Genomic DNA, 14,197 nt, shown 5'->3' with positions numbered 1-14,197 from the left:
TTGATAACATTTTCTGAAAAAAATAATCAAGAATGGCTTAACCATATTCTTCCAGATTTTGAAAACACACTAGAAAAAGTGAATATTGAACAGTCGATTCTTTGGAAAGCTGCACTACCCCTACCTAGTACTGACTGGAAAACGTCCTTATGGGGCCCCAGTGATCAGATCTAATGTGAAACTCACAATGAAAAACTAATACTGAAAACAAAGAGGAGAAAGTAATAACCAGTTGTTTTATTGATGTAACTTATAAGGTATGAAAAGATATTAATGTAGTTTAGAAAAAGATTCAACTAGCCCAGGCCGGTGTGGCTCAGTTGGTTGGTAGCTTCGATTTTCAATTAGGGCACATGCCCTGGTTGAGGGCTTAATCCCAGGTAGGAGACATGCAGGAGGCAGTCCACGAATGTTTCATTCACATCAATGTTTCGCTCTTGCTCTTTGTCTCTCTTCCTTTTCCTTCTCTCTCTCTCTCTCTCTCTCAAATTAAAAAAAAAAATCTTAAAAAAAAGATTTAACTATTAGGGAATTAATTAGACATTGAGAATCACTCATCTTATGATGACCTCAAAAATAGTATTTCACACATTATCAGGGTGCTAACTCACTAAATAGGAAATTTAGTTTCTAAAAACTCTTATCTGCATTTTATTTTACTGGTTTGAGAAGCAGCTTTCTGTTTTGAGAATTACATGATATAATATAATCATATATAGTTAAGTTAATGGTTCAGAAGCAAAATGATAATAGTTTAAAAAAAGGAGCAAGACCCTTTTCATTAGGTTGTGACACCAGGCTAAGAGGGCTTAGGGTTGGAAAGCAAGAAGTGTGGGTAATGCATGGGCTCAGGTTAAATCTGTTTATGCTCAAGGAGAGGAAGGGATCTAGAGAACCAGGAATATTAGCGGCACCTGGATGTGGAGTTACCACAGTGGGTCAGAAACAGGCTGGTGCAACAACCTCTGGCCCAACTGCTATGGGAACCAACCCCTACTCAATATGAAATTGAGAACACAAATATCTCAAAGTACGTTTACCAAAAATAGACTATTGACCCTCATATTACAAAGCACAGAAGGAGGAGACATTTGATTATTTTAAAAAGTAAGCTAAAAATTAGATTTCTCCTTACTTCATCTTAAAAACGAACCCAAGGAACAAGCATTTAAAAAATTCTAGGACTATTAATATGTTTAAAGGCACTTAAAACATTCCTTTCTTTCCTTTTTGTTGTTGACCCTCACCCAAGGATATTTTTCCATTGATTTTAGAGAGAGTGGAAGGGAGGGGGAGAGACAGAGAGAGAAATATGGATATGAAAGAGACACATCAATTGGGGATCGAGCCTGCAAACGAGGCATATGCTCTTGACTGGAATCGATCCCCAGACCTTTCAGTCCTCTGGCCAACGCTCTATCCACTGAGCCAAATCAGTTAGGGCAAAAACATTCCTTTCTAATCCAACTCAAAATACATCTCTGTCAACTACATTTTGCATGAATGTTAAAAAAAAAAAAAAAAGTGTATAATTTTCGTGCAATTTTTCTTATAATTCAGTGATATTTACCATATACAAGGTTGAAAGTTCTGAAGGATAGAGCCCCAACTTTATGCAAAACAACCTGAAAGTGCTTTTATCACAAAAACAGGAAAGGCACTAATGGTTTGCTCTTTCACTGACAACATCTTGTAGTCTTTTAAGTAAAACATCATCATTTTCTTGACAGAGGCGTTTGGCAGGTGATTCTGCATCACCATCAATGGCTATTGCTCGCTTCTTGGTTCTCTGTTCACCTTGCCTTATCATGTTGTTGATATCTTTCAAACTCTGTGCAAAAATAGAGGACATGCATGAGCAAAGGGGAAAAGGGAACTAGCACCAAAGAACGAAGCTAACTGCTTTTTCCTGCCCTCTATCCTGCTGGGGTACAGATTATTTTTTTAAACTCAAGGTTAACTGAATAAGGGTAATTATAACTAATCTTTTCAGGAGTTTTTTAAAAAAACGATTTACCTTATAGCAGTAGTTCCCAGTGTGAACATAGAACAGATGCAGCAGAAGCATCTAGGAATATATTAGAAATGCAAATTCTCATGCCTCATCCTACTGACTCAAATGTTGGGGGGTGGGGCCTAGCAATCTGTTTCACCCCTCTAGTTGATTCTGATGCTTCCTATAGTTTGAGGTCCTCCTCTTAAAGCAATGCTTTTGAAATTTTATGTACCTACTAATCATCTGGGGATCTTGTTAAAAATACAGACTCAGATTTAGTAGGGCTAGTGTGATGCCTAAGCTTGCATTTCTAAAATGCTCCCAAGTGATGCTGATGTTGCTGGTCTGAAATCCACACTCTCAATAGCAAGGCATTACAGAAGTGTTTCCTAAAAGCTGTGCATCACAATTGTGTAGAGCTAACTGCCAAAGTTTTGTGACTCAGTAGGTCTATGGGACAGGTATCTTGTCTTCAACAAGCTCCACAGGTGATCCTGACCCATGTTTTGAAATCATTGCCTTAGAAATCAGTTGGTGCCATCTTTGATTTCATGCATCTTCTAAACATCCTTATGGGAAATCGACTTCTAAGAAGAGGAAATGTAAATCTGTGAGGTGCTCTATCTCGGTGTTTTGTTGCTAAGTATAGTAAAAACTCAACAGATGTTTGTGGAACTGAATGAGAAAGTCATGAGTTAAGGAGCTGCCCTTGTATTTGGATTGAGTTACAATCTGTCCCAGTACAATTTTTTGCAGTTGGCAGTGATTCTGGCTTCTGGAGACATACTGAACATATCTCCTTGATAGCCCTTCAAATATAAAAAAACAGCAATCATGTCCCAGTCACATCTTCATCATGGTACAGGATAAAGAGAGATAACAGAGCTGTCAATGTAAATAAGAGGAGGCCTCTTTTCAGACTTTACTATCCTTGTTATGATCCACCAAATGAGCTTTCACTTTCAAAGCCTTTCTTTAAACTTAATGTTCCCCATTTCTGACCACTAACAGGTGTTGCATTATTGGTGGCCCCTCCTCAAGATTAAGCTTGAGCAGGAAGACACACGACTCTTCACACTGAACTCCTCCAATACCATGTCAATAGTAATGGATTAAACTACCTCAACTGAATACAATGCTCCTGTTCACAGGAAATTTGCCATAGTATCAGTTCATATTTATTAGTAGTAACTATTCAAAACAGAGAGAGCAGATTAAAAATTACTAACTGGTAATGTGAAATCCAATTTTTAACAAATGTACATAAGTTGTTTTGGAGTAAAGTTTTTGTGTACCTTACCTTAGAAGGGCTGCCATTGAACTTATACAGCAGAGCAGTCCTTGGCGTAAGGCCTGACCCATTCTTGTGTGGGGAAACATAAACAGAGTGCTGTTGGGAAATTCGGCGTGGTGAGCCGGGCTGTTGCTTAATATGTGGAAAAGGAGAGAGTGGTGGAGCTTCCATCTGAAATAACCCAAAAGTAAGTTGTTTTAAGATAAAAGTTTTCTTTCTTTTTGGAATTCCACCATATTTTTATTCTTACTGGCATCTCCTAGGTGGGAGTCAGTTATATTGTAGGAACTTATTTATGGCTGAATAAAAGCAAAGAAATGGTCCATTACCCCTTATTTTTCCACAATTACTAAGAGAGAAACTAAAATGTATTTTCCTGGATCTTTCAGGAAACCCTGAAGAATTCTGGGTAAGACACCAGCAACACTAAGCCAAGAGTATAGGAACCCCACATCCATTCTCAGAAAGTAGGGGCAAAAAATAATCAATGTCCTAATACTTACAACAAAAAATCTCTCTCAACACACACATACCCACAGCCAAAGCAATAGTAGAGAGCATAAAAGAGAGGTGGAGAATTCTATGAGCCAGAAGGCTCAGTTCAACATAGAACAAATCTGTTAATGAAATATTAAAACTTTATAATAAAACACAAAAGATTTAGGGAAAAAGAGAAATAGAGTTTGGTGAGCTGAGTCTGTACTTTTCTTTAATATTTGTTACAATGTTTCCTTCTCAAGAATAAAGATGGTTCCTTAATTATTACTCATTTTCATCTTGAAGCTAATAAAATTAGTTGCAATTGGCTGATGATAGAGATATTCAAAAGCATAGCATATGATGGGAGCTAGAACTTTAGGATGAGTAGTCATGGCCTCTGAGGACAGATAGAAAGCATATTCCTTGGAAGGAATAAGAACAGAAATGTAAAGAGACACACAGAGAAACGTACATGGCTACTGGCTGGGTATAGCTTCTACTATGTTCCTCTTTCTTAAAACTAAAGTCTTATCTATTGGGAATCAAGTTGGTTTTTATACTGGTAATACTACTTTCACAAACTGGTTCCACTGCTAAAGCTAGGATTTGCATAAAAATTTCTTAGCACTGCCTCTATTTATAATTCAGGCCTATCTATATCCTTTCCTCTTTATTTTGCGAAACACATTTATTTCATTAATACAACAATAGAAATAAAAAACAAGAGAACAGTTACCATATTAAATTTTTTTTGTTTTGTTTTGCCCTAGCCAGTTTGGCTCAGTTGATAGAGTGTTGGCCTGCAGACTGCAGAGTCCTGGGTTCGATTCTGGTCAAGGGCACATGCCTGGGTTGGGGGCTCAATCCCCAGTAGGGAGCATGCAGGAGGCAGCTGATCAATGATTCTCATCACTGATGTTTCTATCTCTCTCTCCCTCTCCTTCCTCTCTGAAATCAATAAAAACATATTAAAAAACATTTTTTTCCTGTTCGCATCTAGTCCTTGCCCATATGTATACATAATTTCTAGCAACATAATGATAGTATGGATTAAATTTCCATGTTTTCCTCTGGTCTCTGCTGTTTCACAGCCTTAATCACTTTGTGATTACTAGTATATTTTGTCCTATAATACATCAGTGAAATACTTATCTAGCAAAATAAACTCATAATAATCTAACTATGACTAAGATATTAATAAAGCAATAAAATATAAAACGTACCATATGGTCCTGATTTGACAAGTCATATTTCAATGCAAATGACTTCACTCTTCCTACATATATTGTATTGTAAAATTTGATAAGATCGCCCCTTTCCTCTCTCACTGGTGCACTGGAACAATCAGGTGTTTTTGTAACATCTTCCAAGTCTGTTAAAAAAATTCAGTGTTGTGATAGATATACTACTTTAATATGTAAGTCAATTATTTAAATTATAACTCTCTCTACAATATAAAAAAACATCAAGTAGACACATCTTTATGTAAAGCAATCAATGTTTTCAGAAAAGGTTCAGAAATCTACAATTATTATGCATAAATTAAATTGAAATCTTGAGAAATACAAACATGTAAACTTAACGTGGTACTCTTTTCTCTAGATACACTTTTCTTTAGATACCTTTAAAAAAATATTTTTAAATTTATTGATTTGAGCCCAGCTGGTGTGACTTAGTGGTTGAGTGTGACCCATGAACCAGGGGGTCAAGGTTCAATTCCCAGTCAGGGCATATGCCCGGGTTGCAGGATTGATCCCTTGTGTGAGGCAACGGATCAATGATTCTCTCTCACCATTGACGTTTCTTTTTTTTTTTTTTTTTTTTTTTTTATATTTTATTGATTTTTCACAGAGAGGAAGGGAGAGAGATAGAAAGTTAGAAACATCGATGAGAGAGAAACATCGATCAGCTGCCTCCTGCACATCTCCCACTGGGGATGTGCCCGCAACCCAGGTACATGCCCTTGACCGGAATCGAACCTGGGACCTTTCAGTCCGCAGGCCGACGCTCTATCCACTGAGCCAAACCGGTTTCGGCACCATTGACGTTTCTATCCCTCTCTCCCTCTCCCTTCTTCTCCCTGAAATCAATAAAACATAGCTTTAAAAAAATTTATTGATTTAAAAGAAACATCAGTTTGTTGTTCCACTTATCTATGCATTCACTGGTTGATTCTTGTATGTATCCTGACCAGGGATAGAACCTACAACCTTGATGTATTATGATGACGCTCTAACCAACTCTCTGAACTCACTGTCATTCTTAGAGAAGCACTAGCCTTGGGTTGGTGTTTAGCTAAAGGGCTTGCATATATTCACATTGCAGAAAGGTGGAAAGACTCTAAGGTAAGGCAGCCCTAGCTGGTTTGGCTCAGCGGATAGAGCATCGGCCTGTGGACTCAAGGGTCCCAGGTTTGATTCCGGTCAAGGGCATGTACCTTGGTTGCAGGCACATCCCCAGTAGCGGTGTGCAGGAGGCAGCTGATCAATGCTTCTCTCTCATCAATGTTTCTAACTATCTCTCTCCCTTCCTCACTGTAAAAAAATCAATAAAATATATTTTTAAAAGAACAAAAAAAATCTGTGGTACATCTACACAATGGAATACTATGCTGCTGTAAAAAGGAAGGAACTCCTACCATTTGCAACAGCATGAATTGCGCTGGAAAGCATTATGCTAAGCGAAATAAGTCAGTCAGAGAAAGATAAGTATCACATGATCTCATTCATTTGTGGAATATAATGAACAACATAAACTGATGAACAAAAACAGATCCAGAGACAGAGAAGCATTGACCAGACCGTCAAACCTCAGAGGAAAGGTAGGGGAGGTTGGGGGTAAGGGAGAGAGATCAACCAAAGGATTTGTATGCATGCATATAAGCCTAACCAATGGACACAGACACCAGGGGGTGAGGGCATGAGCGGGGGGGTGAGGGGGTTTGGGGGAAAGCGGGGGGATAAGGACACATATATAATACCTTAATCCAGGGGTCCTCAAATTACGGCCCGCGGGCCACATGCAAATACAAATATTGTATTTGTTCCCGTTTTGGTTTTTTACTTCCAAATAAGATATGTGCAGTGTGCATAGGAATTTGTTCATAGTTTTTTTTTTAAACTATAGTCCGGCCCTCCAACGGTCTGAGGGACAGTGAACTGGCCCCCTGTTTAAAAAGTTTGAGGACTCCTGCCTTAATCAATAAAGAAAATTAAAAAAAATAAATAAAAAAGATAGAATGAAAAAAAGTCTGGCACCCTGAATTCTAACTAAACATGATTTTATTTAGCGCTTTTTTTTTCATTTCAAAAAAAGAAAACAAAATGTCAGTTATCCTTTATGCAGAACAAAGATCTCTACCTTATAGCCTCTGTAAGGACACTAGCACTCTGAAATTAAAGCCTTAGTGGGCCTGGTGACTATCTTACCACATATACATTAGGATTGGGAAAGAGAATGAGATCAAAGGTTTGCCTGACTGGTGCTATTACTGTTACAAATCTGTTTCCCCTCAGAGGGTAGGAGGGAACTTCCACCTAATATAATTAGAGACACATGGTAATGTGTTTGTGAAATGAACCAATGAACATCTAAATAAAAAACAAAAAATTTTAATTACAGTTACAAATTTAGTTTCAAGTGTATAGCATAGTGATTAGACATTTATATAACTTAAGAAATGATTCCTCCCCAATAATTTTAGTACCCAACTTACAGCATACATAGTTATTCCAATACTAGAGGCCCAGTGCATGAAATTTGTGCACAGGTAGGGTCCGTAGGCCTGGCCAGCAATCAGGGCTGATCAGGTTCCCCACCTCCTGGCCTCCCCCTTCCCTTGCTCCCCTCAGTACCCCGCCGCCACGGCTGGTTGCCCGCCATGTTCCGAACCACCCCTGGTGGTCTGCGCATGTTATACCAAGTGATCAAACTCCGGGTAGAACTCCCGAGGGGACAATTTGCAACTAGCCTTTTATTATATAGGATTATTGACTGTATTCCCTAGGCTGTATTTTACATCCCCATGTGGTGGTCTTTTCAATATTTGAAGATACTTTTTTTTTTCTGTATAAAACCTACCTTTCCTATAAGATTGCCTTAAACCAGGTGATCTTGTGGGTGACACAGAGGTTGGAGAAATAGAATGAAGGCAGGCAGTTCCTCCACTCTGGGAAAGAACTGTGCTTCAGGAATGAATTTCTATGCAATAAAATTAGTGAGATTCTAGAATCATGGCATTTTCTCTCATTGCATTCTTGGGGATTGCCCTCTTCAGATTCATTTCTCTAGCAGAGGCTGATGAAATGAGCAGCAGAGACTCTAGAAATGAGCTGTAATATGCTATTGCTAAGTCTGTTTTCTATATTCCTATATTTGATGAATAGATAGCTGTGCAAAGTTGTCCCATTGTCTCCAACACCAAGGAGAAGATCATCACAATGCAGAATCAGCTACAGCAGAACATACAAGAAGGACTGCAGATCAAACCAGCATCTTTTCAAGTATCAAGAAAGGGAGTCATTCTACTACATGATAAGTTTTCTACAAATAATGTCGTCGTCATTTTCTGTGGTCATGTGGTCAGTGGCTAGTGGATGAGAAGCATCGGAGTGTCTGAGAGGGTAATCTTCAATTGAGTAAACACATGACTTTAATTAAATTTTGAATTTAATCTCTCATTTCTAAGCCCTGTGCCAACTCAGTACCAAATAGATTATCTGTCAATATTTAGTAACCTTAGAAATTCAAAGACACAATTGATTCTTGATTTCTGCCAAGTCATATCTTGGTTTGTGTTTGATAAAGCCTTCAGATAGAAAGCGATTCTCTGGATCCAGGCCAGGTAGCTCAACTGGTTAGAGCATTGTCCCAATACGCCAAGGTTGCAGTTCCGGGCACATACAAAAAGCAACCAATGAATGAATAAACAAGTGGGGCAAATGGATATTTTTCTCTCTCTAAAATCAATAAATAAAAAATAAAGAAAGCAATTTTTAAAACATCTGTTTCAGAAGAAAATGCTTTTCGGCTCTTCTGTGAAGGAAAAACTCAGAATTGTAGCTAAAGCTAAAGTACTATTGGTACTAACTAAATAATCCCTAATAAAGCAAAGGTTTATCCCAGAAGGCTCTGAACATATCAGAATTTGTGGAACTACTGATGCAAAACAGACACTGGAAGAGTGGTCTCAGTTTTTCCTTTTTCAAAGTTCTCAGTGTGTGACATTTTGCTCTTATTATTCTTCATGCCTTGTCTCTGACTTCTCAAATTTCCAAGGGCTCCAATTCTTGCCTCATTCCTTTCAGTGAGGAACTCCTCCCTAGTACCACTAATTGTGTGAAATGCAAGACTGCAAATATCTAGGCTCCAGACCTTTTCCTGTCACGTGAGAGCAGTGACTTCCTAAGGATTTCTTCACTGTTCCAACTGCCAAAGGACTCTAAATTAGAATATTGCCAGGCTATGCTGGTTAGGATTCTAGTCACACTGAATTTTTTTCTTCTTGGATTTATAGTATCTCGGGGTAGGAAGAGACCTGATTAGGCTAAATTAGGGTATCTAGAGCCAACAGCTGAGAAATGAGAAGGATATGTTTCTTACTTCAACCACTGTAAGTTAATTTCCCTATCCCATCATAGAAAATATAGTCTTAAAGCAACCCAACTTCAAGACACATGATTTTCCTTGCCCAATAAACCATGATTTCATAATTTACCCTACTTTTCCAGATTCCTGAACCCTTCTTGATGCTGGGACATGAACCCCGGCACCAAGGTTGAGGGTTTGATCCCTGGTCAGAGCACATACAAGAATCAACCAAAGAATGTATAAATAAGTGGAACAACAAATTGATGTTTTTCTCTTTCTTCTTTCCTCTCTCTCTCTCTCTCCAATCAATAAATTAAAAATCTGGCCGGTGTTGCTCAGTGGTTGGGCATCAACCTATGGTCACAGTTAGATTCCCAGTCAGGGCACATGCCCAGGTTGCAGGATTGATCCCCAGTGTGGAGTGTGCAGGAGGCAGCCAATCAATGATTCTTACTCATCACTGATGTGTGTGTTTTTTTCATCATTGGTGTTTTTAACTCTCTCTCTCCCTTCCACTCTCTTAAATCAATAAAAAAAATTTAAAAGTAAAGAAAAGGAAAAAAGAAACCATGATATATCTCCTTTTGCTTACTTATATTGTCTTGAACTTCACTGGTCCTGTATCCCAGATAGTGGCTGGCAGTTACTTTGATTCTCATAGAGCACATTGTTTCTCATACTTAATCTCTAATATTTGTGTTTTTTTGTTTTGTTTTGAATGCTCACCTGAGGATATGTGCTTTTACTGATTTCTTTTAGAGGAAGGGAGGGAGAGAGAAAGAGGAACATCCATGTGAGTGAGAAACACTGATTGGTTGCCTCCAGTCAATTAACACAGACTGGAGATTGAACCTGCAACTTTTTGAAGCATGGGCAACACTCCAACCAACTGAGCCACCCGGCAAGGGTTGATGCCTGGCTTTGCAGGGGCAGAAAAATCACCAATTTGAAAAAAAATAGAAGGTTTTTGGGGTTAGGTTTGCTGTCTAATATACTTCTCATTGTCTTGAAAAGGCTCAGGCCATGCCTGGGTAGCTCAGTTAGTTAGAGTGTCACCTTGATATGCCAGGGTTGCAGGTTCAATCCCTGGTCAGGGCACATACAAGAATCAACCACTGAATAAATAAATAAGTGGAACAACAAATTGATGTTTCTCTCTCCCTTCCTTTCTCTAAAACTAATTAAATTAATAAATTTTTTAAAAAAGAAAGGCTCAGGAATAATATATTTATGTAAAAAGTATGTATCCTGCCCAGCCAGTGTGGTTCAGTGGTTGAGCACTGACACATGAACCAAAAGGTCACTGGTCCAGTCCAAGGCACCTGCCCAGGTTTGTGGGCTCAATCCCCAGTAGGGGCATGCAGGAGAGCTAATCTCATCAACGTTTCTTTCTTTCTATCCCTTTCCCTTCCTCTCTAAAATTAAAAATTTTTTTTTAAAAGTATCCTTAAATGGGGATTCTAGGTCATTATTATTAAAGGATCTATATATATAAAAGCCTAAGTGACCAAACAACCAAACGACCAAATGACTGAACCACAGGTCAACCTGTTGCTATGACACACACTGACCATCAGGGGGCAGATGCTCAACGAAGGATTTGCCCCCTGGTGGTCAGTGCACTCCCACAGTCAACCTCCCACAGTCCTCCTCTCCTCCCCCTCACCGGCCAGTCAGCCCCCATTGTTTCTGAACCAGGTGGCTGGCCAACCTCCCGCAGCCCCTCCCCCCAGCTGGCCTCCTGTGGCCCTTACCTCCAGCTGGCCAACCTCCTGTACCCCTGCTGGTCCCGATCGCCAGCCAGGCTTAGCGACCCTACCCGTGCACAAATTCATGCACCTGGCCTCTAGTTTTTAAACAAGATCTTAAAAGTTCAGATCCTGGTAGATACCATAATGATCATAAATATTTATGTAATTTTATAAAAAAAAGTCTTTGACCCAGCCAGTACTCTTAAGAATTTATCCTAGGCATGTGGAGCAAGTGATTTCCTCACAAAGCTGTATAAAATGAGAAACAGTCTAAATGCCCCACACGTTAAAAGTAAATACATCACAGTACATACAATACATATGCACTCATACAGAGTGGGGCAAAAATAGGTTTACAGATGTTTGTATAGAAAATAATAGAATAATTAATAAATAACAAAAGAATAAACTGTTTCCTATACTCAAAACTGTAAACCTACTTTTGTCCCACCCAGATATACACATTAAGGAAATGGAAAAAGGAGACAAGGAAAAGGAGATGGGGAGAGGAGGCATTTTCATAACTTCTCAACATAAGTCTTAGTATGCTGGAAGCAACAAGGTAGCAGCCTTGCGAGTGGTGGCAAAATATCTGTACACTTTTTTTTTTTTAAATATATTTTATTGATTTTTCACAGAGAGGAAGGGAGAGAGATAGAAAGTTAGAAACATCGATGAGAGAGAAACATCGATCAGCTGCCTCCTGCACATCTCCCACTGGGGATGTGCCCGCAACCCAGGTACATGCCCTTGACCGGAATCGAACCTGGGACCTTTCAGTCCGCAGGCCGACGCTCTATCCACTGAGCCAAACTGGTTTCGGCTGTACACTTTTTAATAAAAAGGATATTTCCTTAATTATCTCTTCAGACAGATCACTGACAGCTATCTCACTTTCCCTGTTATTCAGATTTACAGCAGTCCCTCCTTATCCACAGGGGAATGTTCCAAGGCCCCCTGTGGATGCCTGACACAGTGGAGAGTACCAAACCCTACATATACTCTTTTGACCTATACATACATACCTTATAAATTTGGGACAGTAAAATATGAATAATAACTAATAATAAAATAGAAAAATTATAACTATCTACTGTAATAAAAATGTGAATGTGGTCTCTCTCTCACTCCTTAAATTTCACTGGATTTAAACATCATCAGAGATTTAAATCTCATATCTGAAATTTTCCATTATCTGATGATAACTAAAATCAAGAAAAGAAAAACCATGGGAAGGAAGGACTACGTATTTTAAAAATTTAAGTTCCTTTGCCCTAGCTGGTTTGGCTCAGTGGGTAGAGTGTTAGCCTGCAGACTGAAGGGTCCTGGGTTTGATTCTGGTCAAGGGCACATGCCTGGGTTGTGGGCTCAATCCCCAGCAGGGGGCATGCAGGAGGCAGTTGATCACCTATATCATTGAATCCATGCTGCCTGGCATTCACTATCTACACTAATAAAAGACAAAGATGCTAATTGACCGTACCTTCACTACGCCCATCAACCAACCAGAAGAGTATGCAAATTAACTCAACAAAGATGGCTGTTAAATCTGTATACTGCAGGCAGGGCGGGACAGCGCCATCCGCCGCCTGCCCCGCTGCCATCCAGGCCTGCTATCTGTGACCTGACCTGGGGTGGCGGGGCAGGACAGTAGCGATCCGCCAGCCCGCCTGGCCGCCATCCGGGCGTCCCGTGTGTGACCCGACCCAGAGCGAAGACTGAAGACAGTGTAGAAGGAGGCCAAGGGCTGCAGAAGGGAGCAAAATGGCAGAGGAGGGACTGGAGACGAGAGCAGAGCTGAGGCAGCGGACACGGAAGGGAATGAGGTAGCAGAGATGGGAAGGAGCGAAGTGATGGAGAAGGGAGGGAGCGAGGCAGGGGAGAAGGGAGGGAAGCACGCTGCAGAAGCCCTATTCTTGCAGGAATCTTCCTGCAACGGGCCTCTAGTATTATGTACAATGTAATCAAAGGTATATTACCTATAGAATGTTAAATTGGGCAACTTACCACAATCGGTCATTTCAAAATCATTTACTTTTTTATTATAAGTCACAATTTCTCTTGGAATACTTTTCAACAGTACACTTCTATAGACCTATAAGTCAGAGGGGGAAAAAAGGTCTGTTAAGTCACAAAAAGGCACAGATTAAGCCAAACCAAAATAAGAATAACAAAATATCAAGCCAATTAAAAAGTATTTGTCGCCCTAACCAGTTTGGCTCAGTGGATAGAGCGTCAGCCTGAGGACTCAAGGGTCCCAGGTTCGATTCCAGTCAAGGGCATGTACCTTGGTTGCGGGCACATCCCCAGTGGGGAGTGTGCAGGAGGCAGCTAATCAATGTTTCTCTCTCATCGATGTTTCTAACTCTCTATCCCTCTCCCTTCCTCTCTGTAAAAAATCAATAAAAAAAAAAAAGTATTTGTCTGTAAGGGTGATCATCAATCAAGAGGAAGATGTTATTAGTCTGATAAATGCAGGTTATAACAAACATCTTAGAAGAGGGAATACTGAAGCAAATTCTGAGCCTACATCTAAAATATGCCCTTGTAGGAGTTTACAATGCAAACAGAAGAGTTAGGTACAAAAAAGCAACTAAACACTGATGAGCAGGTTTTGCCAAATAAAATAACTTCAAAAATATGAACTTGTTCTTCCTCCTTTTTAACTCCTTACCTGAGAACCAATTTACTCTCATTGGGGCTTGTTTTCCTGCTCTCATCCCATTCCCATCTCCTTTCAGATGGACACATGAAAATTTGTTCCGTTCCTGCCCCGAAACTCTTTCCTACCTCCAAGATAGCCAATAGGCATGAACCATTTCTCCCTCATCCGATGGGGACTAGTATTTATTTGTTTGTTTGTTTATTTATTTATTTATTTATTTATTTACTTTTTATTTACTTTTAACAGAGAGGAAGGGAGAGGGACAGAGAGTTAGAAACATCCATGAGAGAGAAACATCCATCAGCTGCTTCCTGCAACCTCCCCACCCCGGGGAAGTGGCCGCAACCAAGGTACATGCCCCTGACCGGAATCGAACCTGGGACTCTTCAGTCCACAGGCCGACACTCTAGCCACTGAACCAA

The 14,197-nt window shown here is 39.7% G+C and overlaps 1 protein-coding gene across 6 annotated transcripts in view; it reads right to left on the bottom strand.

Moving 5' to 3' along the window:
- Positions 1-1,544: 1,544 nt before the first annotated feature.
- RBL1 (RB transcriptional corepressor like 1) overlaps positions 1,545-14,197 on the bottom strand; it is an 87,833-nt gene continuing 75,180 nt past the window's right edge. For 3 of the 6 annotated variants that reach the window (XM_036322356.1, XM_036322357.1, XM_036322355.1), the window contains 4 exons: positions 13,118-13,205; positions 4,994-5,142; positions 3,297-3,461; positions 1,661-1,831 (listed from right to left, as the gene is read on the bottom strand). In XM_036322356.1, the coding sequence (XP_036178249.1) occupies positions 1,661-1,831; positions 3,297-3,461; positions 4,994-5,142; positions 13,118-13,205 (573 nt within the window). Of the gene's footprint in view, positions 1,832-3,296; positions 3,462-4,658; positions 4,719-4,993; positions 5,143-13,117; positions 13,206-14,197 lie in introns of those variants that run through there. The other 3 variants (XM_036322352.1, XM_036322353.1, XM_036322354.1) reach the window with 3 other exon arrangements.

Source organism: Myotis myotis, unplaced genomic scaffold, assembly GCF_014108235.1.
Source record: "Myotis myotis isolate mMyoMyo1 unplaced genomic scaffold, mMyoMyo1.p scaffold_m19_p_9, whole genome shotgun sequence".
NCBI lineage: Eukaryota > Metazoa > Chordata > Mammalia > Chiroptera > Vespertilionidae > Myotis > Myotis myotis.
This window is presented reverse-complemented; position numbering and strand designations above follow the sequence as displayed.